The sequence below is a fragment of the Lissotriton vulgaris genome, chromosome 7, assembly GCF_964263255.1.
Source record: "Lissotriton vulgaris chromosome 7, aLisVul1.2, whole genome shotgun sequence".
NCBI classification, from domain to species: Eukaryota; Metazoa; Chordata; class Amphibia; order Caudata; family Salamandridae; genus Lissotriton; species Lissotriton vulgaris.
The window spans coordinates 1,724,376,496-1,724,403,795 of NC_141695.1; the positions used below are offsets into that span (position 1 = coordinate 1,724,376,496).

Genomic DNA, 27,300 nt, shown 5'->3' on the forward strand with positions numbered 1-27,300 from the left:
TGCTATTAAGATCACATGAGTACTTTCCACACTGATAGCAATCAGAGAGATGTTAAGAATTCAAAGACATTGACCACCCAAGAACACTGTATTTGATAACCTTGGTGGTCTTCAGAAATCATACAAGAAGTAGGTCGCACAACTGAACGGTTATATCACACCTTCAAATAAATAGTACACACACACACACACCCACCCACACACACACACACACACACACACACACACACACACACCTGAACAAGTGTATTTCAAGCCCAGGAACACTGAAATGCTTAATTCCTGGAATTTCTCTCCCTCTAAGCATCCACCATACTTAACCTTCCAATTATGTGCCAATAGACAGCTACAGTTCAATAATGCAGTCTGGATGTCTCATTGCAAAGGTTGCCCTACAACAACAACAGCTGCAATGCCCACATAACTCAGTTCACCAAATCCCAATCACCTCTCCTTATGCAACATCATGTGTTATCTCAGAAAACGTGGGACATCAAAGCCATTTTCCTCAAAGCTGAACACTGCCTATAAAGGATCTGTCAGAGAACCTTTTTCAGGGATCTCATCAAATTGGCTGCTTAGAATTTGTGGCCTATATGGGAAGTTTATTTATTTATTTATTTATTTAAAGGTCTTGTAGAGCGCGTAGTAACCCTAGAGCATCCCAGCGCTAAACCTGAATCTCCGGAGGTTTCAGTCGAGGAGGGAATTATGGGTGAGGAAAGAGGAGGGTAGGTTTAGGTACAAGCTGATGAGCCACACCCCAATTGAATGTCTTTTGTTTGAGGTCACAATCAAACTTCTACAATAACTACTCTTTGTAGGCTGCAGATATCACACACAACAATGTGAAAACTTTGACATAAATGTAGCCGAAGAGAGGACAATTTTATACAAAAAGCCTATCAAAAACTCCCTTTGCATCAATGTGCTTTCCTGCTCATCTGATCCCTTAAAACCAAACCAATCCTGTTAAAGAAGCTCTAAAAACAACCACTCAAATGTAAAGGGCTCAAATAAAAGCCAACCATAATATCACTATTCTCCAAAACCTACACTAAATTCCAATCAGTGTATGACTGCTTATCAAACCATGGTATATGCAAATGCAGATACCCTGCTGCTCTTACTCAGTGTAGCAAACAATCTGTAGCCAGTGGTATTTCTTCATTTTGCCAAATTCCTGACGTGAAATAATATAGGCCTCAAGTTTCCTTTGCCATAACAACGAGGCAAAGGAATAATCACACTACTTCCCATGTTTACTGTTTTTCAATTCTGAGAAAAACTCCTTAACATGCTTCTACCCTTCCTAGCTCAGTGACACCCACGCTGAAAAACACAGTAGCACACAGTCTTCAGACCCCCCCCTAACATCTTGGTCACATTATGTACAAAAGGCAGTGACGGAGTAAGGTTGGGTGTGTACTTGGGTTATTAGGTGATCACACTTTGAAGATTGCTTTCTTGATTTTTAGGAAGAGAATATACACATATGGATGCATAATAAATGCAAATATGTCTATCCAAGCATCAACATCAAACATATATAGGTAAATCCAAACAAGTATATAGCTTACTCAAGCAGCTATATCCGCGGGACACATGCATTCTACACTCAAGGAGCTATGTCCCTGGGACACATGCGTTCTACACTCAAGGAGCTATGTCCCTGGGACACATGCGTTCTACACTCAGGCAGCTATATCCCTAGGACACATGCGTTCTACACTCAGGCAGCTATGTCCCTGGGACACATGCATTCTACACTCAAGGAGCTATGTCCCTGGGACACATGCGTTCTACACTCAGGCAGCCATGTCCTTGGGACACATGCATTCTACACTCAAGGAGCTATGTCCCTGGGACACATGCGTTCTACAGTCAGAAGCATCCGGCCCGGCTCACCGTTTTTAATGGTATTGCAGATGATGGTCTCCTCTTCCTTCTTCGGCTTGATGGGGCTGACAGCGTGCTTCATCCACAGGGACAGTGTGAAGTGGTCGCTGAGACCCTCCTGCACCACCCCCGGGGGCACCAGCGTGGACTGGGTCCCGTTGAACCAGTAGATCACGCTGCTGTCCTGACTGTAGTGGACCGACAGGCCAGACGTCCAGTTGTAGTGTGGGCCTGTAGTGGGGAGGAGGTCAACTTCTCTATTGGAAGCCCCTGGGGAGGAAAAGGATGAGACATGATGAAGAGGAGGCGGTGAGGGTACAGTGGGAGGAGGGGAGAGAATAAGCAGTCATGCTGAGGATAGCGGTATAGAGGAGAGAGAATACAAACAAACACAGAGAATAAGAGAACAAGCCCCACCTAACCCCAACACACTCAACCTACCACACAGCTTGCGGAGAGATCTCTCAGAGTAGTTGTCTCGGTCGCAGCCCTTGGCCACATGATTGGTCTGCAGCTCCACCGTGGCCTGAATGTTCCAGAGTGGCTCTTCGCAGGTCTCAAGGCGTATGCCGGGAAACAGAGGCATGCTTCCTGAACCAGGGGCGTACTCAATACGCTTATTCCAGCCTAGCCAGGTGGATAAGGAAGCAAGACAAAACACCACCATTAGGTTTAATTGAAGGTTGAGAATTCGACCTGCAATGACAGATGGCGTTTCTGCCTCCCACTGCTAAACAAAAAGATAAGTAAATTATTTCTGAACTCCAATCATAAATCAGGGGATTCCCATTATCTGGAAAGTCAAGAACATTTAAGAAGAATATAGCTGTCCCTTACCTTGCCAAGAGGGTTTGCAGGTTGGTTTCACCTGTACTTCCACTTCTGCATCATCCGAGGCGCGTTTTTTGCCACAGTCATAGGCCGTCACAGTGAACTTGTACAGGGCTTCACCTCTGTAATCCAGCTTCTGTGTGTTCTTAATGTTCCCTGGAGATGGCAAAAGGTGACAAGGAAAAACAGAGAGCGCAGAGAACAGGGAGAATAAGTGTTAGAAGCTAGAAAAATGCACGTACAAACATGGGAGGAAGAACAAGCGAGAGAGAAAGTATCACAAATTAGATAGACAATCTTCTAAGAAAGACTCATATTTCTCCAATATTTAGCAAGATATGATATAAAATGAAAGGAGAAAACTATTAATTCAGATAAATTAGGATAAAAATAAGAGACAAAATTAAATACATTCAAGAAAGAATAAATGCAGGGCAAAAGAGAAGAAAGGACCAAGAGGACACAATAAACAAGAAATGAAGTGAGCTGCAGTGTCTTGACCCCTTGGTTCCTTCCATTAGATCTCCTTCTTTAATCTCATCTTGATTGGTATCCAGCCTGGGCATCTAAGAAGGGTATCCTCCTGTGGTGTCTTCCCTGTTTGGACCTGCCAGAGCCTAGTGCCAGACCCCTTGCCCTTTTTGCCTTCTGCCCGAGCAATTTCATTTGATCTCTTTATCCTAGCCTCCCTTTTTCTTAACCTAACACTTTCCTCCTGCAGGTGTCTGTAATCTGACCAAGGAGGTAGCTTGATATCACTTTAGGGATTCCATAGATGGCTATTTCTATTTACACTGAGTTTCATAGCTGACCCCGCAATGACGAACCTTTGATGTGGTTTTCATCTTACATGATTTTACTGGTGGCTTAGTAGTGCCTCCAGAGGTTGGAATTGTTGTCACTACTTGGGTGGACTCTTGATAGTGCTACAGATGTCTTACCGGTGCCCACAGAGGTTAGAGTTCTGTCACTCCTTGGGCGGACTACACATACCAGTGGCTTGGTATGGGGGCATCTCCAGTGGTTGGGCTTTTTCTCTCCTGAATAGGCCCCCACCACAATTCCTTTATTGGTGGGAACTCCTCCTCCTTGAAGATATGAAAGCTCTGGAGTATGCTCTCAAAGAGAATAAGAATCAACTGCTATCTTGAATTCTACTAAACCAACTAAACTGACTCTAAGACTAAAGGTCATGACTTTTCAACACCTCAACAAACATCCTCTCTGATGGACCACCAGAAAGAGATCTGTGGCCTTGTCAAGGGGTAGGAAAGTACTTTAGAAATGCTACAACACATTACAGTGCAATCAAAGAGAGGCCTGTGTGGGCCATTCTAGGAGGCATGCAGCATACCATATATGGAGACAAAGGGATGTTTGCAATACATGTGTGGCGTTCATCTGTAGGGGAGTGTTAGAGGAACTTGTGATATTTAGTATAAGATCACACTGGTTGCGTGGTGTCTATGAGTCGGGGCAGAGGGTTGCATAGTATACCTGTGGTAGGCCTGTCGGATGTGTGGTGTTGAAAGAGTGTTCACAAGTGCCCTTCACCTTATTGTATGGGTGTCTCTAGAGATAGGTATGGTGTTTTATGGGGGGGGGGGGGTGATCTCTAAATATCAACCCCAGAATATCAATGTGAAACACTATATTCACGTCAAAATATCGAAAAAAGAAATATCAGCAGGGAAAGAAATCTGAATTTTCCATACCTAACCACAAATATATGTACCTACGTGGTGCATATATCTTCCAGAAATGTGGGTGTGGAGTTACGAATTGTAAACCGATACTTCCCTGTATGCAGCTATCTTTCGATATTCTGTCCTCAATATTCTTGTACCCTGATATTCTGGGCATTAATATTCAGTAGTACAGTTGTCCTATGGGGGAGGACACTGGGCGCTGTGTGTTGTTTTCCAGGTGGGTCCACTGCAGAAGGATGCTGGAGAAGGACTTACCGTCATTGTCAATGTCGAAGGGCACATTGGGGGTCAGGATTTCATAGTAGCAGATCTGGCTGTACTGGGGCGAGCAGTCCCCGTCGATGGCTTTCACCTTCAGGACCCGTCCGTACAGTTTCCCCTCTGTCACCGCCACATGGTAGGACTTCTCCACAAACACCGGCGCAAACTCATTCACGTCGTTCACTCGTACATGGACGGTGGCTCTGTAGGAGGCAAAGAGAATCACGTAAGGGCAGGTGCTCACAAAGGTGCAGGACATCTGTGATAGGATAGAGGCCAGGTGAGGCACAAGGGAGTAAACGGAAACACCTGAGGTTACATGACCAATAGGTGGTAGAGTCGCGATTACAATGAGGCTCAACAACATAGAGGGTGAACATCAAAAGACAAACAGAGAGTCAGTGGTAGAATCAAAGATAAACTGAGGAATTAGAAGAGGAAGGGAGTCACCTAAGGCCAAAACATGAGGCGTGATGGAGCTATGATTGGAGGGCCCCATTCAATGCCCGATCAAACCCTGTGAAGGCCCCTAGGCAGTTGAAATTTCAGGGCCCCCCCTTGCAAATTATCTCCTTATATCCAATGCACCAGATTCTTTTACAAACTGCCAGCTGCCAGAAGATGAGCCTTTTAGGGACAAACTGTTCTGTGATTCTGATGCCTCTGGTTTATGTACTTTAAGTTGTTTATGGGTACATTACATTAATATAATATTTTCTCTATAGAGTCTTTAATGTAAAGTTTTAATTTCTTTGAGTTGATTAATTTTTTTCTATCTTTTGGAAAACAATATTTCAAGAAAGCTCGATTGTAATTTTCTCTCAAGATCAAATCAATATTATTTTGATCAGTTGTCGAGGGGCCCCTAAAAGGAGTGGGGCCATTAGGCTGGTGTCCACTTTGCCTATTTGGTAATCTGGAACTGGCCCCATTCTTAGTCAGGTGGGGCAGTGTCCCAGAAGGGGACACCACCCCATCCTTGTCCTTCTACCTAAAATGTAGGAGGAAACAAGCCCAGAATCAGGGAAACATGTACAAATGCTCCCGGTAAATCCCGATCCAGCATATAATTTTCCATTTTGAGCCCGGTAACTTGAAATGGTTGGTAATTGGGAGTTGAGATACTGGGCGGAATCTCAATGGTGCAGTCACGGTGTGTTTCCACATCTTGGTGTGTATGCCATGGAGTGGCTTGTCTGCACCTAGTGTCGTGAACAAGGATTAGCACGTGAGAATTTCCAAAACCTTGGGCTGCAAGTATGAATGTAGTTTAAACATACCACTGAAGCGCGCTGTTGGGATCTAGTGAAATGACAAACCTAGAAACACAGGAGCAATGCTACCATTTAATATGGTCTGCAGTAGGGGGTATCTCTTAAACTTCTACCTGGTATGATCTGTATGCCCAAACCCCACTAACCTTAAATTCGGGATGCATCTGTTTAATGCTTTTATAAAGGATAATGTGCACAAGGGTCTGTGTCTGTACCCTCCCCTTGAAGGCATGGTGGCTGCGCTACGCCAGTAAGCCCTTCGCTATAGGCTGAGAGCAAAGAGCCAAGATGGAGGCTTGTGGTGCTGCGTATCACAAGATTAGCCCTTCCCCTTGGAGCAATCTAACATCCAAGATGGCGGCTATACCTCAGGTGTAGAAGACAACACTGCCCATTCAGTCTTTAACTCCCAACTTGGGTGGGAATTGTTCAGCTTCCTGAGGAGTGAGTAGACTCCAGGGGGGCAGTTCTAGTACAGAGAGTGCACCTGGCCCCTCAGAGAGGAAGAGCCCGTCCAGGGGGAGCGACTGACACCTCTGCTCTACCCCCAAAGGCATGGTGCTGCCCTGCACCTTAGGTTTGGTTGAATCTGTCAACAGCTATACAAGAAATAGGACTTTATCTGCCTGAGTGCCCCAAGCAAGCTAAGTGTTATTCCCATCACACACACGTTCACCCTATAAGTAAAGTAGTGACCTGCCCCTCTACACCTATATTGTTATGTAGATTTTGCGTACAATGTTCATTGTTGTGTGACTGCCTAGCTTCACAGATTAATACTAAATATGCTTCTTTTGAACAATTGTCTAGATTGTGTTTCATTAGACTTGGGAATAACAGCTTTTCCTTCTATTTAAACCCATTGAAGTGTACTTTGTAGATGGATTATGTATTAAGAGCACTTTTGCTTAAACTCAGGGATTTCTATGATGGGTCTTGATGTCTTTCAGAGCCAAGAAGGGTGCAGAGAGCAGGTTTTTTTCTGCCTGGCTTCTTGGCAGACTTATGTGACATGTGTGGACGTGTAAGACATTTTGTTCTTTTCCCACCTATTCCTTACTTGTGGGATTTCTTGGAATTGGCTCCGTCGGGGCTCTCGCCGCAGTCGTAGGCCTGAATGGTGAAGGTGTGTTCCTTCTGTACTTCGCAGTCCACTGGTTCCTTGGCACGAATAAGGCCCTCGCCCGTTGACTTATCCAGGATCACCGCCTCGAAGGGCACCCCCTGTCCGTGCACCCGGAACCCGCAGATCTCTCCTAGTGTGGAAGAGGGGAAAAGATATAAAAAGTGACCAACACTTTTACCTTGATGGTTCCCTGAAACAGAAAGGACTCCTGTCTGACTCCATTTTGAAAAACCTATTGCATTGTGAATGATCTGAGACGCCATTTTAAAAATGAAACCTAAAGTTTCCTTAGCTTCCAACTGGATCACTGATGGACAGTGCCCCTGCAGACCCTGAGACAAGAAAGCGTGGCATGCCAACAAAGATGTCTTGGGGCGACAATCCAGATGGCACAGTGCAGAGGGTGTCCTAAAGTCCTGGCTTGCAGATTTCTATAAAGCAAATACATATTTCAACAGCTCTATTTCATGTTATCTTATATTGTGGTACTTGGCATTTGTGTAGGGCACATGCTGCCATTGGTTTGGACTGGTAACAAAGTTGGCATTTACGCATGAGTCAAGGGTATCCTGCAGACCACATTGTGATCAGTGAGGTGCCACCTCCCGTCTCTGTGTCAGTCATTCCATATGCTTTTGTGTCTGCCATTTGTTTCTCTTTTTATGTATGTTATGCATGTTATTTCCTTTGCAGGTGTTTGTCTATGTTGCACTTCTCTTTGTATCTGTTGTTTCCATTATCTGTGTTTGTCTTACATTCCCATGGTCTGCTTCAGTGTTATTTCGCTCTCTGTGTCTCTCTTTGTCTTACTTTCTTAGTCTCTGTGTTTATGTTTTGCCATCCCTGTGTCTGTGTTTGTGTCTTCCCTTCACATTGTCTGTGTTTAAGTTTTGTTGTTTCATCCCTGGATTTTGTTTTAGTCTTTCATTCCCAGTGTCTCTGTTGGTGTCTTTTTTCGATTGTTATGGTTCTGTGCGGTGTCCTCAATACCTGTGTCTCTTCCTCCCAGAGTCTGTATATCTCTCTTCAGGTGTCTCCATTCCCTGGTATCTACTGGTCCCAGCGTGTCCAAATCCAGCTATATTCCACTCCTGTTGTCTCCAAGTCGCAGAATTTCAGGTACCTCCAAGTTTCAATGTCTAAAGGTACCATGTCTATCTATCATGTTGGTCTGTTTCTCTATCCCAGAGTCTATCAATTTCTGTATTTCAGTATCCCAGTGCCTTCAGTTCCCACTGTCTTCCTGATCACATTGCCTCCCATCGACTGTATCTGTGCTGCACTCTACCTGCATCTTTCTGCATTCCTATATCTGTGCCTCCAAATAAGTATGTCACTGTGTATGTGTCTGTCAAACCTTCAGATGTGTCTCTTCATCATCGTAACAGTGACTCCTCATCACCACATCTGTGTCTCCTCGTCACCATATCCGTGTCTCCTCGTAACCATATCCGTGTCTCCTCATCACCACATCTGTCTCTCCTCGTCACCATATCTGTGTCTCCTCATCACCACATCTGTGTCTTCTCGTCACCATATCTGTGTCTTCTCGTCACCATATCTGTGTCTTCTCGTCACCATATCTGTGTCTTCTCGTCACCATATCTGTGTCTTCTCGTCACCATATCTGTGTCTTCTCGTCACCATATCCATGTCTCCTCGTCACCATATGTGTCTCCCTTTGTCCTCATACCTGTCTCTACTCGTCACCATACCTGTCTTTCCTCGTCATTTTACCTGTCTCTCCTCATCACCATATCTTTGTCTCCTCGTCAGCATATCAGCGACTCCGCATCACTAAATCTGCATCTCCTCGTCAGCATATCAGCGACTCCGCATCACTAAATCTTCGTCTCCTCGTCAGCATATCAGCGACTCCGCATCACTAAATCTGCATCTCCTCGTCAGCATATCAGCGACTCCGCATCACTAAATCTTCGTCTCCTCGTCAGCATATCAGCGACTCCGCATCACTAAATCTGCATCTCCTCGTCAGCATATCAGCGACTCCGCATCACTAAATCTTCGTCTCCTCGTCAGCATATCTGCGACTCCTCATCACCATGTTCAGATATTCTGAGGCATTGCCATAAAGCGCTTTACATGTGAGAGAGAGCGCATTAAACCAAATACGAGCTGTGAGAGGCAACCGATGCAGCTCCCTATGAGCATCCAAAGTATATTGATGTGCTCTGAAGCACCTGCAGCTAATTAACATTCATCTTGGTAGTTTCTGCCAGTGGTTCATTGCCCTAATCAACCTGGGACCATAGCTCCACATCCCAGATTCTTCCAGGCCCAATACCTCATCGTCCAAACCTCTGCCTGTCCAACATCTCTCTGCCCCAGTGTCTTTCTTTCTCAGGTCTCCCCATCTGGTATGTTCTTGTCTCTGTAAGTCTAGTTCTATCCTATTTTCCCTGTTCCAGTCATTGGGCACCCTAGTGTCTTTATCATCCTCCTCTGCTACCCATGTTTCCCTGTTGCAGTATTTGCTTGTTCTCGTGTCCCATTTTCCTTACCCCACTGTCCTGTTTCTTTGCCGCTGTTCCCTAGTTGTATCGTCCACATTCTCAGTCTAATTGTGATTTTAGTGATTCGCAATTTGCGACTCGCAAACCCTATTTTTCGAGTCGCTAATAGGTTACCGACTTGCAAACGGCCCATTCGGTAAAGTATGTTGTACATCTGGCCCCTGGTATTTTGGTCCAAGCGTCTATATTCCACTATTCTTGCTTCCTTGTCCCAGTGTCAGTTTCTCTAACCAGTGTCTGGGTTTCCATGCCTCTGTTACCCTGAATTGGGGTCTGCGATACTAGGTGTGGACGCAGCAGACTTCGTTGCTGTTGATGCGGGTGTAATGCAGGCGTGCGTGCTGTTAATGCAAGGAGACACACTGCAGTTCCCGAGGCCCAGACCTGCAGCAGCTACCTGCTGCTCCTGCACCTCGACATACAGATAGTACAGTCCTTCCTGAGAATTAGACCCTGAAGGCCTGTTTACCCCAGAGTGCACATAGCACAGAAATGTGCCCCTTTCCCCACATTGCACATTATACAGCTTATCCTGAGATACAGAGTGGCAGATAACACAGGGACTCTAGAGGGGCAGATAACACAGGGACTCTAGAGGGGCAGATAACACAGGGACTCTAGAGGGGCAGATAACACAGGGACTCCAGAGGGGCAGATAACACAGTGACTCCAGAGGGACAGATAACACAGGGACTCCAGAGGGGCCGATAACACAGGGACTCCAGAGGGACAGATAACACAGGGACTCCAGAGGGGCAGATAACACAGGGACTCCAGAGGGACAGATAACACAGGGACTCCAGAGGGACAGATAACACAGGGACTCCAGAGGAGCAGATAACACAGGGACTCCAGAGGGGCCGATAACACAGGGACTCCAGAGGGGCCGATAACACAGGGACTCCAGAGGGACAGATAACACAGGGACTCCAGAGGGGCCGATAACACAGGGACTCCAGAGGGGCAGATAACACAGGGACTCCAGAGGGGCAGATAACACAAGGACTCCAGAGGGGCAGTCCCTGAGTGCTCCCTCTAGCCCTTGACATGCAGGTGAGAGTCCTGAGACTGGACGTTAGGCCCTAAGTAGGCCATCTTGCCTCCCTTTCCCCACCCCACTGACCCCTTGCCTGCACAGTACCTGCGTAGTGCACAGGCGCGTCCTTGTCGAGCGCGAAGAGCGGCGGGTTCAGCAGCACGGTGTTGTCGTTTTCCATGATGATGCCCTGGTACTCCGCCTCGATCCATGGCTTGTGTTTGTTAGCTGCACAAAATAAATGGAAGAAAGACTTGGCTTGTCAGTATCAGGCAGATGCCTTCTCCACAAAAAGAACCGCCTCACAGTGGACAAAATCCTGCTACAGCAACAGCCATTGCCCCTTCCATGAAGGGCACTTCTTGACTGACCCAATGACCCTCACAGGCAGAGGTGTGACCTCTGTATCATGTTCTTTGACTAAAGGCCTACAGGCATTACTTTACTGCCTGTAATCAACAAGTCTGTGGTACATTTATTAAATGGTAACCTAAGGCTGAAGGCTGTGTTGTTTTGGCCTTCCCTCATAGAGAGGTCCTTGACTTTAACTTCCTGAACCCCCCCTGAAACAATGTAGACTTTTGAAACACAACGAGAGAATAACAGCTGTTTAAATCACCAAGGCTCTGTACTTCAGATGTCTGAACACAGGGTTTTGCTTTAAAAGTAGGAAAAATCTCAACAGGCTATGCAAGGATAATAGCAAAGGGACACAATAATGCAAGGGCAGGTGTGTGAATTAAATAATTTATTATACTCGGATACCACAAAAGTAGGAATAATTTGCCAAGGTTTATTACAAATCTGCCCTTTCCTATATCTTATTAGAACATTGGAATGTTAGGAGCTCCATTGAAAACAATGGAGTGCTCCGGGCTTATAATGGCTGGTATAAGCCCGGAGCTCTAACATTCCAATGCTTCTTTGTTCACAGCTCTGGCTCTGGCTGTGAACAAAGGCTTCAGGGAGCCTGAGGGGATTCCAATCCCCTCACGCTTCCAAAAGGCTTTGTTTTTTTTTGTTAGAACATTCTGTCCTCTAGTGACAGAATGTTCTAATAGCCTTATAGCCCTTCGTAGATGGGCTATACCGCTATTAAAGTCCCTCTCCCTTGTTAAAGGCCCTCGAAGCCTTTAACGCTGGAGAGAGCCTTTAATAGCCGGTATAGCCCTCTACGGCAGGCTATAAGGCTATAATAGGGAAAGGTGTTAATAAAATGAGGAAAATGATGCAGGCAAGAGTGTAAAAGCTCAGGAAACCAACTAAGTGGCTGCTCCAACCCAAACTATCTTAATGAATTCACTCGAGTGGAGATGCTCGGGCAGAGATGAAAAGGAACAAGAGAGACAATGAAAGAAAATCTTTTTGAATGGCGTCTACTTGTCTTTCTTGGTTTGACTCTTCCTGAGTGCTCGAAGCAAACAAACACTTGGTAGTGAGACACTGACCCAAAACAATACAAAGCACTGGCCAGAAAAACACAAACATCTAATACCAACAGGCTCAAATAGATACAATTAGGCTCAAATGTATTGCAAGCCAAGGCAAGACTTAAAATATACCTCATCAAATATGGTTTACTTATGTTTTCAGATGTGCTTAAATCAGATGCATTTCTTTGGAGATACAGACCAAGGTTTGGAGAGACTTCTGGCCCGATTCACAGAACTAACTTAAGACAAAATCCTAAACTTACTACTTTTGGCATTCACAGAAAGTGTTTAGTAGTAGTAAAGTTAGGATTTTGTCTTAAGTTTGACTTAAGACAAATTTAAGACAGACTTAAGACAGACTTAAGGTAGGATTTTGTCTTAAGTCTGTCTTAAGTTTGTCTTAAGTCTAACTTAAGACAAAATCTGAACTTTACTACTACTAAATGCTTTCTGTGAATACCATAAGTAGTAAGTTTAGGATTTTGTCTTAAGTTAGTTCTGTGAATCGGCCCCTTCATTAATCTTCTCTTTATTAAGCCCTAGGCAGACCAGTTTGAAAGCTGGGTAGTAAATTTCTGATGGGTTCTAGACAGAAAGACCCAACCTCCACCCTACGCAGACACATACACAAAAGCACAGACACACACACATCAATAAAGTAAAATATTAATAAAGGCTGATAGCTGCAGCCATCTCAAGAGAGATGTAATAAGCACATGGAGACCACCAGACAAAGAGGGGAGATGGCTGTGCAAGCTTTTAAAAGGGATGAGATGTCCCATGTGGGTCAACATATTGTAGATTAAATTAATTAAACTACACCCCCTACCCCCCACCCCAAGGATGAACATCTCTCTTAATTAAAACCCCTCCCCTGCTGGCTGTGGACTCTCCAGAGCTCTTATACTGTTTTATTAAGTGCTGCACTGAGACCTCTCAAGAGGAAGCAAAGAAGGGGGATCCATTCACAGCAGCAGCATCCAAGGAAACCCTAGAAGGAAAGACTTACAGGAGAACAGCCAGACTCTGAGGACAAGAGAAATGAAAGTGCATATCCCCTAGCCTCTAAGGGGCAGATTTACAAGCCCCTATTGCCACCACAATGTCACTTTCAATTACTTTGTGGTGGCGACAAGGGCTTTGCCTTATTTACAAGGCAGTGTTAAACCACTAACGTGGCTTAACGATGCTTTGCAAATAAGGCGCCTTTTCATGCTGTACTCAGCATGTATCTAAGGGGCATTTTTACAAGCCCCTATCGCCACCACAATGTCACTTTCAATTACGTTGTGGTGGCGACAGGGGCTTTGCCTTATTTACAAGGCAGCGTTAAACCACTTAACGTGGCTTAACGATGCCTTGTAAATAAGGCACCTGTTCATGCTGTACTCAGCTTGAAAGGAGAGGGCAAAGGGGGATTTCAGTGAGTGTTCTACCGCAGCACCCATTGATTTTGACGCTGCCCCCTATCTACAAGGGTGGCGTGAATAGGAGGCAGGGAAACCCTGGTCTTAAACAGGTGAAACAAGGAGAAATGTGTTACGTCTCCTGGTTTTTTCTGTTTCCATGTGTGCTGCATTGTGCAGCACACGTAGGATCAGCAAATTGCCATTGATTGTTTATGTGCTGGAAGGAGGGCCTTCTGCTCATAAACAATCACAAAAAAAGACGTTTCGCAACTTCTCTGTGTGCTGCATTAAACAGCACACATACACGTTACAAAATGTAATTTAAAGATTGTTTATGTGCTGGAAGGGAGACCTTCAAAAGGAGACCTTCTGCACATAAACAATATTCCCCTCAAAGCAGACACCCTTGCACTATGGTGTTAGGGTTCCTGCGCTGGCTGCTAAGTTTCGCGCCAGTGCAGGAGGAAACGCAGGGCTGCAGCAAATTGTTGTAAATATGGTGCAGCCCTGCGTTTCTGAAGTGGTTGAGCACGTTGTTAAGCCAGGAATGCTAAAGCCGCACTCAGTCACTTCATTGTAAATATGCCCTTAAGCGCTGGGTCCATTGTCAGTGCTTAATTTGAGCCAGGGGTTGCCAGTGGGGCCCATCAGCTCTCATTTATGGAGACAGACACTTGTTTTTTCTGTTTTTGACATTTCCCGAGAGCAAAAGAGAGAAAAACATAGAAAGGAGGAAGAGAAAGACGGAGAAACCACCACAATGTGAGAAAGCAGGAACCTGCAGGAGTGAGATAAAGCGTAAGGGAGTGTCTGGTGGTGGATTAAAGAGGCATAAGGTGGTTTGCAACTATGCAACCATGGTCTTCAGAGCGCTGACCTTTAATAGCGCCAGCACCGGCATTCATTCTTTTGCAAATTAACCACTGGTAATTCCCTGTAAATGCCTGGGATACCACTATCCAGAGGGGAGGGTAGAATGCACCTCTTTATAAGAGTTTAGGAGTACTGTCAGGGTCAGAACCAATATGTACAATAATAAAAACCTCCACAAAACACAGTGGGAAGATAGTTTCCCTTGGATGGAGGCGTAAAGAGACCTTCGGCCCTTCTTGTATCCCTTCCCTCAGTAGTTGGACCAGGGGATGTGTAAAATTCCTGGATCCATACATGATGGTGAATGAGCAGGCATCAACACAACCGCGTTGCTGCTTATCGCCGCACAGCGCATTCCTTAAAGGTCCTCCCCAGCAGCAGGAGACCATCCATACGGAGTGAGTGTCACAGAAATGGATGCCACTAGAGAAGTTTGAGACATAAGTGCATGCTCCAGATGCCCCGTTTTGGTAGCGTGCCACGCAGGACACGGGGTGGGCGGGATCATTATAGGTCTCCATTAGCAACAGTAGTGTTCCTTGATAGGCCACACAAGGGTGTGAAATTGGCCAGGAGGATGGGGGGGGGGGCGAGCCCGAGGTTGTCTAGACCACAATAGACTGTGAGGTTGGCTCAGACACACGTGTAAGAGCGCCTGAATAGGAAGGATGGCCCCAAGTGGTTTAGTTGTGATTGATCACCACAAGATCAATTTACAATCAAGATTACTTAGTAATCAATCAGTTAGAAAGCTCAGGGAAGGCTCCAAAGATCAGGAACGTCTTCAGTCCACTTCTGAACGTGAGATGCCTCTGTTCTTTTCTAAGGTTCCAGTCGTGGCCGGCATGACTCGTGGGTGGGGGGTAGGCGGGGGGTCGCACAGGAGGGGTTCCCGCGGAGAGGGGAGGGGGATAATTAAAAAAAATATGTAAACTTACCTTCGCCTCCGGTCCCGCGTCCTGTCTCCTCTCTCTGCTCCTCACAGGAAGCAGGCAGCCTCCCTCTCCTCAACTAAGCCAATCATAACACTGCATTGTGATTGGCTGGGACACCGAGCACACAGGCGTCTATGGGGAGGCCATTTCCTCCTTACAGGCTGCATGCACCCTACATGGAGAAAACAGGAGAGTGCGTATGACTGGTTTAGTCGGCCCTGGGGCCGACCAAAAAATCAGCGCCCACAACGATGGGCAATCCTCCCCTGCCTGGAGCAGGACAGCCCAACCAAACCAACTGCTTTCTCGCAGTGTGAGACTCATAACCATAAAATGGTATTCATAATACCATTTTATGTTTCTGCTTCTCGCACTGCGAGAAAGCAGGTGGGCGACGCTCCTCTACCTACGTGGAGGAGCCGCCCCTGTAAGGGTCAGCGTCAGGCTGTTCCAGGCTTTCAGACCACGCAATCCCAGAGTTTCCCCACCTTCAGCCTTTTAGCTGAAAGAAGCAGACGTGATACGGTTATTATCAGATGCTGGGCTCATGTTGCGGGTAGACTTGCAGTTGTGGAAAAATTGAGAAAGGTATCTCAGTCCCCAGATCATGGGCCATTGTGGGTGATGCAAACCACATTCAAGATTAACGTTAGGCCTGGGTGGAAATCAGCAAAGTGATAATAAAACTCCACCGCTCTACAGGAGTTCCGCAAGCCTGGGACGTGTGTTAGTTTGTGTGTTAGGTCGCCCCATTCACGTTGATTTTTAGCACCGGGTGTTTGTCCTGCGCTTGAAAATCAGCGTGAACAGCACCAGGTGCAGTGCAAGAGGGTACTGCTCCTATCTGTCACGTGAGTAAATATTTTACTCAAGGAGCGAACGCTTTCTCAAGGCAAATGGAAGGTTTCTCAACGCGAGCGGCAAAAGCCATCTGTGACTGCCTGCGTTGAGAAAACTCGCTGGGAGGTGGTTGGGAGTAAGATTTTCCTTGTAGGTGTTCACCACCTTAACGTTGGCAAGCGCGAGTGAGAAAAAAACTCTGCTCCACTTTGCGGGGTGCAGTTTTTCGGAACTACGCGTGCTATGTTGAGCGTGGCGTAGGAAAAACTGCAAACTCTGCGAGCGGAGCGGAATTTCATGCCCTTCCTAATTAATGTCTGTGTTAGACACAGTCAATTAAGGCTTGAAGGCCCGCACCTAGGACCACCCTTGGTGTTGGGTTTGTACCTGGTGAAACTGGTGTAACCTCTTCTGGAGACCTCTGTTCATTGTGATACCATAACTGTGGTGTCACAGTACTAGTCAGAGACAAGGTACACTTTGTGATGAAAGTGCAAAATTGACATGGATTTGAGAAGCACCTTAAGGAGTAGGTTTGTGTTCAGTCAACCATGACTCCTAGGAGTCTTACTTTGAGAGCAGGGGAAGGGGGATTACCTGGCGTAGGAAGCCACTGGATAAGTAACTGCCTTCGGTTTAGTGAATGTGGTCGATGATGAATATATGGTGAATGGGATTTGTATCAGGCAAATGTATGAGGCACAATAGATTAGATAAATGTCTCTTGGATGTGCACCAGACAATTCTTGAAAAGAGGGATGACGGTCCGTTGTTATTTTGTCTTCATATTTAAACTTTGCCTCTAGATTGAGAGTCAAGTATTTATTTATTTATTTATTACCTAATATGCCTTGCTCATTCGCCTGGTATTCCGCAGGCAGTGCAAGTTATTTTTCTGCAACAAGTGTGCATTCCTGGTCTGTTCAATTCCGTAATGACCCGGCGTTGCTCGGTGCTATAGTATGTGTCGCCTGACTACCTTGTCCTGATGAAGTCCCAGGACTCCACTACATCGTAGGATCAAAACATCAACTAAAACTATTTTAGACAATTGAAGCTGAGCATACCCTTCTGACCGTTTCATGCCTCTTGACAGCCACTTTGGTGCTTGCTACTTATTCATAATGCCCACTAAGAGCATAGCTGTCGGACTTCAAATTTGAGTACAGCCCCATTAAAGAGATGGAACAATCCTCTCTAGTGGGGTCCAAAAAGATTAAAAAATAATTGAAAATGTACTTATGTGTGTTTTGCTCTCTTCTGTCTTTTTCTTCTTTCTGTTTTGATGGTGTCAGCATGGCGGCACCTGGTGGAGCCTCAGACAACCCCATTCTGCAAATCCTGATGCTGCTCTCATGCTGAGCAGCATGAGAGCAGTGCTAGGATTGGCTGGAGTGGGCTGCCTCAACACTCCAGCAGGCACAGGGGGCCTGTGTCTGCTCTCCACCCAGCTGTCTAAGACAGCTAGGTGGAGAGGTTTACACTGCGCAAGTCAGGCTGGCCGTCGGAAGACAGCCAACCAAAGAGACACGCGCAGTGTCAACTGGTGGAGTGAGCACCACTCCCCTGCTGCCAGTCAGCAGCAATGCCCCGCCCCCAAACACTGCTCGGGCAAGGAGCTGTAAAAAATAAAATGGAAATTCATTTTATTACTGTTTTATTTTTCCCTTTTATTCTATTGGCAGCAGGGGGGCGGGGCTCCTCTGCACTAATGGATGAGGGAGGGCGCCGCTGATCCCCTCAAAGGTAGGGCAGACCTGCTTTGAAGTGCATGTACTGTCCCATTAAACACATGCAGTTCCTTCCAAGAAGTGAGAAGTGCCTATCCAGGTATCCTGGATACTGTATCTATATTATGCTTGATATACATGGAACGTTTTGTTATGTACCATATACCCATGTTTCTATGATAGGGTGTTTATACTATCATTGACCTACATTGAACTTTATGTTATTTACCTTATACCTATGTAACTAAGACCCTTACCTTGTAAAGCACTCTGATACCCGCAAGGGTCTGGTTCGTACTATATACAACTTTCAAAATAAAAAATAAATAAATAAAAAATATAGTACTCCAATTAAAATACACCAGGCCTGCTGGAAAGTGCCGGTTCTGACCCTTTCAAAGGTGATTCTATTCCACGCGATGTGTTGCAGCTAAGAAGTGCTGGTGCTGTTACATGTAAGGAACTTATGGCTCTGTCCCATTCACAATAGAGTAGCCACTCAAAAGTGATGTTGTTACTATCCTGTCAAAGGTATAGCAACTCTCCAGACAGGAGAAGGTCATTTTTACACTTTTGCTCCAGACCTGCTCAAGAGGACGAAGGGGAGTCGAGGTCCCATGACCGAACTATCCCATGGCCTCCCGCGACTACCAGGATGTAAAAATATTTGATCCTGATGTAAATCTTTTTGAAATTTAACACCCAGCCCATTTTCAACTTTTGACACAGTGTGTCCTTCTACTTTTTGTGCCAATATTTTTCTAACCTTGGTTAGTCAATGGAAAACACACATTTAGCTGTTGTAATACCTATGGTGCTGTTGTCCAGATTTGCACAAAACTTTAAAAATAAAGATTTGCTTTATTTCGACAGCTGAATGTTCTGTGTAGACATGTCAATAAGGGACACGGTCAACGGGGACCCGCAGAGATCACTTTCCGCGACTGTCCACTACCATCTAATAATATTGAGATGACCTACAGAAAAAACCTCTGGATGGACTTGCACCCAATTTGGCATGTGAATCTGTATGATAAGCCAGATTTGATGCAGTTCTGGAAAATGCATGCATTTCGAGGCAGGAAGGCACCTTAGCTATACATAGGTCTGCACCAGTGTCGGCCCCTCCGCTATGGCGGAGGGGCATCGCCCCCCAGCTTAAAGCCAACAGATGCAAGGACATAAATAAAATTATAATAAAACATTGTTATTTTCATTTTATTTTTCCTCCTGCAGGCTGCCTGTCAGACGAGCCAAGGGAGGGGCGGGGACAGCCACAATGCAGTGCAGCACCAGGGAGGAGTGGGGAGTGGTGGGCTCCGTTAAATGTGCATGATGGTTTGGTCAGCCCCAGATGGCCGGTCAAACCGTCAGGCGCACATACCCTTTCTCCATGAGCTGTGTTGTACAGCTGGGTGCAGAAACCAACACAGGCTCCCAGTCTATGTCTGAGCACCAAACATAGGCGCTCAGACCAATCCCAGCACTGCTCACATGCATGAATTCACAGCATGTGAGCAGCCCTGGGGGTGGATGGGAGCTGGGAGCCTGCACAGTGTGTGTGCAGCAGTTCCTATGGGTCGTGAAGATCGGGAGCAAGGTGGCGGATGTCGGAGCAAGGTAAGTGCAATTTTCTTTGTTTTTTATATTTTTTTTGTGTCCCCCCCCTCCCTTTGCCCCACTACTTCACAGTCTGAGCGGCCGCTCCTGGTCTGCACACTCTACGTTTTTAGGAAAGACTGTGGAATCTCATTCGCTGTTCAAAGCTTATCATTTCCTCCATCTGCCATGTTGTGATATCAAATGATATATTGGATTGTATTGTGTATTTATGTAGCACGTACTACCCCTAACGAGGTGTCAAAGCGCTTTTCGGCGAGTAGCATGTTACTCCTGAACCCAAAAGGATTAGTGGTGAATTAGTACAGGAAAATATGAGTTCATTTGAGCGTTAGACATGTTGCCTGATGTCTCCCTGGAGCCCTTGTGGAGACGGTAGTTCTAGGAAGGGCTGAGTTAATTCTCGGAGGAGTGAAAAAAATATGTTGCTTCCAGAAAAAAAATCAAATTTCAGCCTCAGAATCGTAAATAGACCAATGCAAATATGTAAATTGTTCAGTCGAGGCCGGCATGTCTTGCGGGTGGGGGTTCACGTGGGGAGGGGGGAGTCGCATGGGAAGGGGAGTCGCATGGGGAGGGGGAGTCGCGTGGGGGGAAAGTTACACAAAGGGGGTGTTCATTTAATTGATAATAAAGTTCAATTAAATCTACCTTTTCGCTGGCCGGGTCCCGCATCTTCTAGAAGCAGGCAGCCTCCCTCCCCTCGCCTAAGCCAATCACAATGCTCCAGTGGAGCGTTGTGATTGGTCGGGCCGCCGCCCAGGAAGGGGCTTACGGGGAGCCCAGGTTCTCCATGTAGGCTGCATTGCAGCCTGCATGGAGAACTATAGAGTGCGCATGACTGGTTGGGGCGGCCCCAGAGGGCCGACCAATGAGTCAGCGCCCCCAGCAGTTGGCACATCAGTCTTCCCCTTCCCTAGAGCAGACCCCCCAACCAAACCCTTCTGCTTTCTCGCAGTGAGAGAAGCAGAAACATATAATGGTAGTTATTACTATTTTATGTTTCTACTTCCCGCACTGCGATAAAGCAGTGGGGCGACGCTCCTCCGCCCTAGTGGAGGAGCCGCCCCTGAAAGTGTTTCTTTCGAAGCATACCATGAGTAATATTACATTAGTCTTGCTCTGTCCAACATTAACTCTAAACTTACCAACAATATAAACTAGCTACTAGTACCAGGACATACTGTACAACGGGCCACGTTATTTCCCAGATACCTGTTGTTACTGGTATAGCTTGAAATTGTACAAGACAAATCTGCTAGAAATTATAAAAAATATGGTACGACCACTTGATTATTATTTTGGACATTTGCATGAGGATTAGTTTAATGGGCTTTTTATAGGTAGGTACCCACATTTCTACGATACATGGAATATAAGAAAAGGGCTGTACGTTAACACACGGGTACTGACCACAGTACATGGCCAACTGTATGTCCAGTGCTTCATTGACATGACCACACAGCGTGTAGAGTAGTTAAAGAGACATGGTTTTAGGAACAGGGCATTGAAGATCGTCACACCGCGTGGTCAGCAGCTGGCTGGCACAGCGTCAGTCAAGTCTAGTTGGTTCTGAGCCCTGTACCCACTAGACATTGCTCAGAGGCGTGACCAGTGGCCAGTGAAAGACCATGCACCGACTCCAGTAGCCATTGAATATGCCTTAATGAGGCGAGCGAATGTTGGCAGGACACAGTGCAAGATCTGTGTCTGGAGAGCTCTTGCCATGGTAGAATCGAGCAACTGGCATGGCCTTTGAACCCATCGGGTACTGCGGCAGAAGGCAACTCCATGCATCCGTGTACTCCCTGAACACATCCACACCCATGAACCCCAGTGCACTATAACTTGCCTAACTTTCATAAACATATCAATGACCCTCCTCTGACATCAAGAATGAAATCCAGTATCTAAGTAGATGGATCTTTTTTTTACAACAATACCTTCATATTGTACTGACATTGCTTCAGGATATAACACTGTGTGTAATCCTTATGGGTCTTTGATCCTTAAGGAACTATTGAGGGCAATAGAACGTATAATGCACAGGCATTTGGAAACAGATGTCCTATAAATGCTGTTATTGAAGATGGGCCATTTGATGTTATATAACTACTATTTCAACTTTAATCATGTGTCTTATCTACAAACATATGGTACAGCTATTGAAACCAACTCAGCATCCGGGTATGTGAAAACATACATGCACTGGTCCAGGAACACGTTCTACAACATGTTTAGAGACACAAGAGTAGCAACTGGTGGAGGTAAATAGATGACATACTTGAGACAAACCAGGAAATAACTGGATCAATTTGCTGAGTATTTATCCACAACACAAAATCGGATGAAAGTACCATTAAACAAAGTAGATGGTAAAGTTCATTTCTAATACACAGCAACTTATGTCATAGATGACAGATCTATATGTGAAATCCACCAATCAAAACAATATTCTAAGATCTGACAGCTATCATCCAAACCCTTTATCTCAAAAGCCAAATTTTAAGGTTAAAATGTGTTATCCTTAAAGAAACCATTTGAAAACACATAGAGATGGAAATTCATGCAAAATGTATTATTCATGGATACCAATAAAACATTATAACACAAGCTTTGAAGCATTCAAGAGCAATACGATGAGTAGAAACACAGATGAATAAAAAAATGTAGAAAGTGATTTAACTTGATCGTACTGTATGTACCACAGTACAATCAAATAAGATGGCTCAATAAAAAAAATAGAATATTTTGACAAATGACCCTAGGTATACGACATAGGCACACAAATTCTACATTAGAACATGCAACCTTTGGAGTATTTCAACTACAGCTGGTGTACAAAGTATTTAATCTTACTAACACATATTAGGATCAGATGCATATCCATATCTGGCAAGTTCATATTACAATGGATATTCATTGGATCAGTAATGCAATGCCCTACTGAGGCAGGGAAACAATATGAAAATGTTTGTAACTTGTGACAATTATGGATTAGTAGGCATGAAAGATGTTTGAGTGGAAACAGCTAACATTTAAAGAATACACATCTTAGGTGGATGGCGAGGAAGACAGTATTTGCTGTGATGCCACTTACTTCATGCAATAACCTGGCCTTTATGTATTAATATCTGCCTGCAGTTTAGTAGAGGCCAATGCCCTTCAGGATTGGTTCCCCCAAAAAAGAACTACTGGGATATGTAGTAAAGCTCAATAGTACTGACCAGAGTTACTTCAGTCTTAATATTTGCTTTACATCATGTTTGAACAACAAGGTTTTCTACCTATTTAATACCTCTGCTGATAATGCCATTAAGAGATGGTCCTGCCTATCCAAAGCATTTAACACATACATTGGTTTCAAACCAAGCATTTCCTTTTTTAGACATGGTAAAGAATGTCTGATTAGAGCTAAACTTGAGTGACTGTGTAGCTCACAATAACCATCAGCTGAATCTTGAGTGGCGATTTCCGTTTAGGGAAACTTTAGGTTTTATCAGTAGCGATGGGCCACACGTAAAGAAAAGGTGTTTGGGGTGGGCACGGCTGAGGTTAGGTAGGACTAAGGTTTGAAGTGTACACCAAAATGTGTTCCTCCGGAGGATGCTGTTGGATCAAAGCTTGGCCCTGGTTCCAAATCCCAAGTGATGCCATGAGCTTGTAATGTAATGTAATGTATGTATACTTGTAAAGCGCACTGTTACCTCGTTACGTGGTGTCCTGGCGCTGTATACCGCTGGGGAACCCGTCCTGGCTTTCCCTGTGAGAGGGCACCCCCAAGGTGAAGCCAGGCATCCCCGGCACTGCTGGGGCCATTGTGGAGATTAAGCAAGCTATTGCCCAGAGTTGCAGAGTGGGACCCATGGTTAGCGTAGGCACCTAGGCGAGAATTATCGAGTCCGCGGACATTGACCCAAGACCCTGCCGCGCCGGGAATTGAATCCTGGTCCCGGGCCGACTTCTGCTTCAGGGTCTGCCGCTTCTAACCAGTGAGCCACACTTCTCCCAATACGTATGACACACCAAACATGTAAATACCAAAGTGCTCAAAAATGCATCACTGGTCAATTAAGTTAGACAGTGCATGTAAACTACTCTTTATTCTTATGTAAAGTAGATGCACAGCCCTTTGGTCTACAAACCACAAGTGCATGGAGCTCTGCCTCACCAGCAGGAGGCTGATTTGCACAATGTTCAGGAATATTCAGATGTAAGACAGGTGCCAAGTACTGGGAAATGCCAGCAGAACTGCTGAAATGTGTTGTAAATTGGTATGTAAATCTGTCAAAAAGACTGAGTGGGAAGCAAAACTACTATTATTGAAATGAGTCCCATGAGGTGTAGACATTAACTTCTTTTCCATTCATGTTCATTTTACTATGATTGTCTGCATCTGATTACGCTTCAACACTTAGACTAGTAACAGAGCTGCTTCGAATGAACGACTCGTGTTCTACTGATGCTCTGGTGGGCTAATCACTGGTCCTCCTACTTTTCAACATACGTATGAAGCCTCTTCATGATATGTTGCTGGCGCGGGGAGCAAAGTTACACCTCTCTGCTGGTGACGTGCAGCTGGGTGTTCCTCTCAGTGGTGATTTCCCTCAGGGCTCCTGTTATCTGTCTAATCTTCTTGATAAGTTAATGGGTGGATGTGGTTATGTTGGCTGGCCCTGAATGCCAACAAAACTAAGCTGCATGTGGTAGGCCCTTACAAGGCCACCAGAAGCCATCGTTCGGATGAGATGTACCTTGCAGTGGTACCAAGGGTAAGGAAGGCCAGAAGTGGAGGCCGACGCTTATAATGCCGCCAAGCTGTGGAACACTTTGCCGATGCAGCTGCGTAGATAACCTAACTACTTAGCTTTTAGTAAACAACTTAAAACCTGGCTCTTTCCTTAGAAGGTAGTCCCTACTCTAGTGATCACACAGAGCTGGGATGCTTCTGGGTAGCCATGCGCTATACAACAACCCTTCTATTCTATTCTATTCTACTAGGTCATTGGTGAAAAGGCTAACGGGGGTTCAAAACATATGGATCTAGGGAACACAGAATTCCATTTAAGCGCATAATGCTGAATCCTTGGAAGTTGGAAGATAGGGCGACACGCATCACCCTATTCTTGCGCCACAGTGCGCTGCATTGTAAATGAGGCGCATTCGTGATTTGCAGAGATGCACCAGAACTCGTAAATCTGCCCCAAAGTTTCCAGCAGTTGTGCTTCCCTGGTCATGTACTGAACATACAGCAGTCTTCTTTACCTGTGTATGTAACTTCCTCTGCCTCCATTTGCTTTCTAGGTTACTTTTTGCTGCAACGTCTCCCTGTGTGCATGTCACTTCCTGCAGTACCATTGCACTATGTACCTGATTGCTTGTAGTCTTGCCTGGTTTATGTGTCAGTGTTTCACTCCAGTCTGATAGTTTCTCCCTATGTTTGCATCCCTGAAGCCCTCTCTCTAAGTGCATGGAACTTCTTCTGTCGTATCTTCAGGTCTAGATTAATTCCTGCAGTCTTGCCTCCCTGTGTTTCCTGTCTCACTGTGCATGTTACTACCTACAGGGTCCTGTAGTCATGCCTCCCTGTATATGTATGGGTGCCTACTTCCGTTCTCCCTGTGTATGTAACTCCTGAAGTCCTGTTTTCCTGTCTAAGTTACTTGTTGCTGCCATGTCCTTCTGTTTAGCCTGGCTATTTGTGCATGTTTCTTACTTCAGTAACATTCCCCTGGGTGTTTCACTTCAAATAAATTAGAAGAAACAACCTTTACGGAAATGCTCACCTATTTATTGTCAGCATTTCTGACTTTTTTCTTATTCCTAAAACTGTCATATGTGGCCAAAGTAAATATACACTAACTCTATGTTCCCAAGTCTTACTCCTGTTCACATGGAAAGCCCACAGGGAAGGGTTAGTGTTTGATTTGGGGGTCTCTAGTTGGCAGAGGTAGGTACCCTTGACCAAATGGGACCCTTGCGTCTAGTCAGGGTAAGGGGGTATACTCTAAAATAACCACTGCCCACCCCCTTGGTAGCTTGGCACGAGCAGACAGGCTTATCTTAGAGGCAGTGTGTAAAGCATTTGTGAACACATACAGTAACCTAGTTACAACAGATGGACAACACACAAGTTGTAGTATAAAAATAGGTATTTTTATATAGACTTAACACAAGACCACTAACAACAAAAAATCCACAATACTGTACTTTAAAAATTGTAGAAATAGCTTAGTTCTCTTTAGATGTAAATTGTGACACTTTAAGTTCAATGTACCTTTGGATGCGTATCGCTATACAACGAAAGTGCTGCAGGGAAGGTGATGCGTTGGTTCCTTACACTCAGGAACGGTGATGCGTCGGATCCCTACTGATGTGTAGGGGATGCGTCGGTTCTTCTCGGCGTAAGGGAGGCGATGCATCGGTTTCTTACTGGGCTTCCGTGGCGATGCGACCAGCAGCGCCGTGATATGATGAAGATCCAGCGCAATGAAACAAAGATGGCGTCTTGTTCTGGATGCTACATGATGAGTGCACGCCCGACGGCTGTGTGGCGACTCAACAATTCTTCTGAGACGCGACAGACCCTGCGATACGCTTCCCGGTGATATGGCGGCATCTGATGCAACGTTGATCCTCTTCTACAGCGGTGCGAGGCTCTTCGGCGAGGTGATGTGACAGCTGCAGCAGCGGCGACACACTTCTCCGTTGATGCGGCGCCGTCTGATGCGACGTTCATCCTCATCTCCGGCGATGCGACAACAGCGGCTGTGGTGGCAACACGCTTGTTCTTCGTGAGTCACGTTTCCAGCTCCTTGCGACACGCAGTCCATCAGAAAGCCCAACACAACCACAAGCACTTTCCAAAGAACTCTTGGGGACCTGGTTGATGAAGTCTGTTGTCCCTGAGACTTCAACAGGAGGCAAGCTCTATCTCAAGCCCTTGGAGATTGTTGTAAATAAATTGGGTAGCTCTATATGGCAAAGTATGAATTTACAACAGAGATCCTTCACAAGTTGAATGAAAGTAGCACACAAGTCCTTTCTCCTCTCCTTGGCAGTCAGGCAACCACTGCAGGCCAATCCCTCGCGCTTAGTGACAGTCTCTCCTCAGTCTCTCTGGTTCCTCTCCCCAGCAAAGGTTTCTTCTTGTTTCCCAAAAGTGATCTAAGGTCCAGGGGTCTGGGTCCCCTTTTTTATACACAGTTTCTCTTTGTTTTCTGAAGGCAGAGAGGCCTTTGCCTAGTCAAAACCAGTTCTGGTCAGTCCTGGAGCACTCTGTTTACATTACTCCTTCTTTCCTTTCACAGTGCAGGGCAGGGACATCAGACGCACCACAGAAGGTGGAGCCAGCATTGGGGAGGGAAGGAACGGCCATATTCAGTTCCCAGGTGCAACTCCTCCCACCCATCTACATGCAGATCTCTCTATTTAGCCCTGTGCTGACTCACCGTCTTTTGGAATCCCCCAGCTCCTGCCACTCAACCTCCAAGCAAGGAATACACAACCTATCACAGGCAGGCTTGGAAATTTAGGCAAGAAAATACCTACTTTCTAAAAGTGGTATTTTCAAACACAGAATGTTAAAACCAACTTCGCAAAAATATGTGTTTTAGCATTCTGAGTTCAGGCATACTAAACTCGAATTTCTACCTAGTTCCCTGAGTCAGTTAGGATTATAAGATGTAATAATCAAACTGTCCATTCTTTCCTATGGGGAACAGGTAGCCTTGCAATAGTGAACAAGCATTTGCAATGCAATAGGTCTCGCATTAGGAAAGTTTGAGCTA

The 27,300-nt window shown here is 45.5% G+C and overlaps 1 protein-coding gene across 1 annotated transcript in view; it reads right to left on the bottom strand.

Annotated features, from left to right (window-relative positions):
- Positions 1 to 27,300, bottom strand: part of CLSTN3 (calsyntenin 3) — a 108,922-nt gene that overhangs the window by 33,259 nt on the left and 48,363 nt on the right. The window contains exons 2-7 of the mRNA XM_086932954.1: positions 10,776 to 10,898; positions 7,035 to 7,230; positions 4,695 to 4,903; positions 2,737 to 2,886; positions 2,341 to 2,526; positions 1,909 to 2,169 (exon numbers count right to left, since the gene is read on the bottom strand). Of these exons, the coding sequence (XP_086789080.1) occupies positions 1,909 to 2,169; positions 2,341 to 2,526; positions 2,737 to 2,886; positions 4,695 to 4,903; positions 7,035 to 7,230; positions 10,776 to 10,898 (1,125 nt within the window). The remainder of the gene's footprint in view (positions 1 to 1,908; positions 2,170 to 2,340; positions 2,527 to 2,736; positions 2,887 to 4,694; positions 4,904 to 7,034; positions 7,231 to 10,775; positions 10,899 to 27,300) is intronic.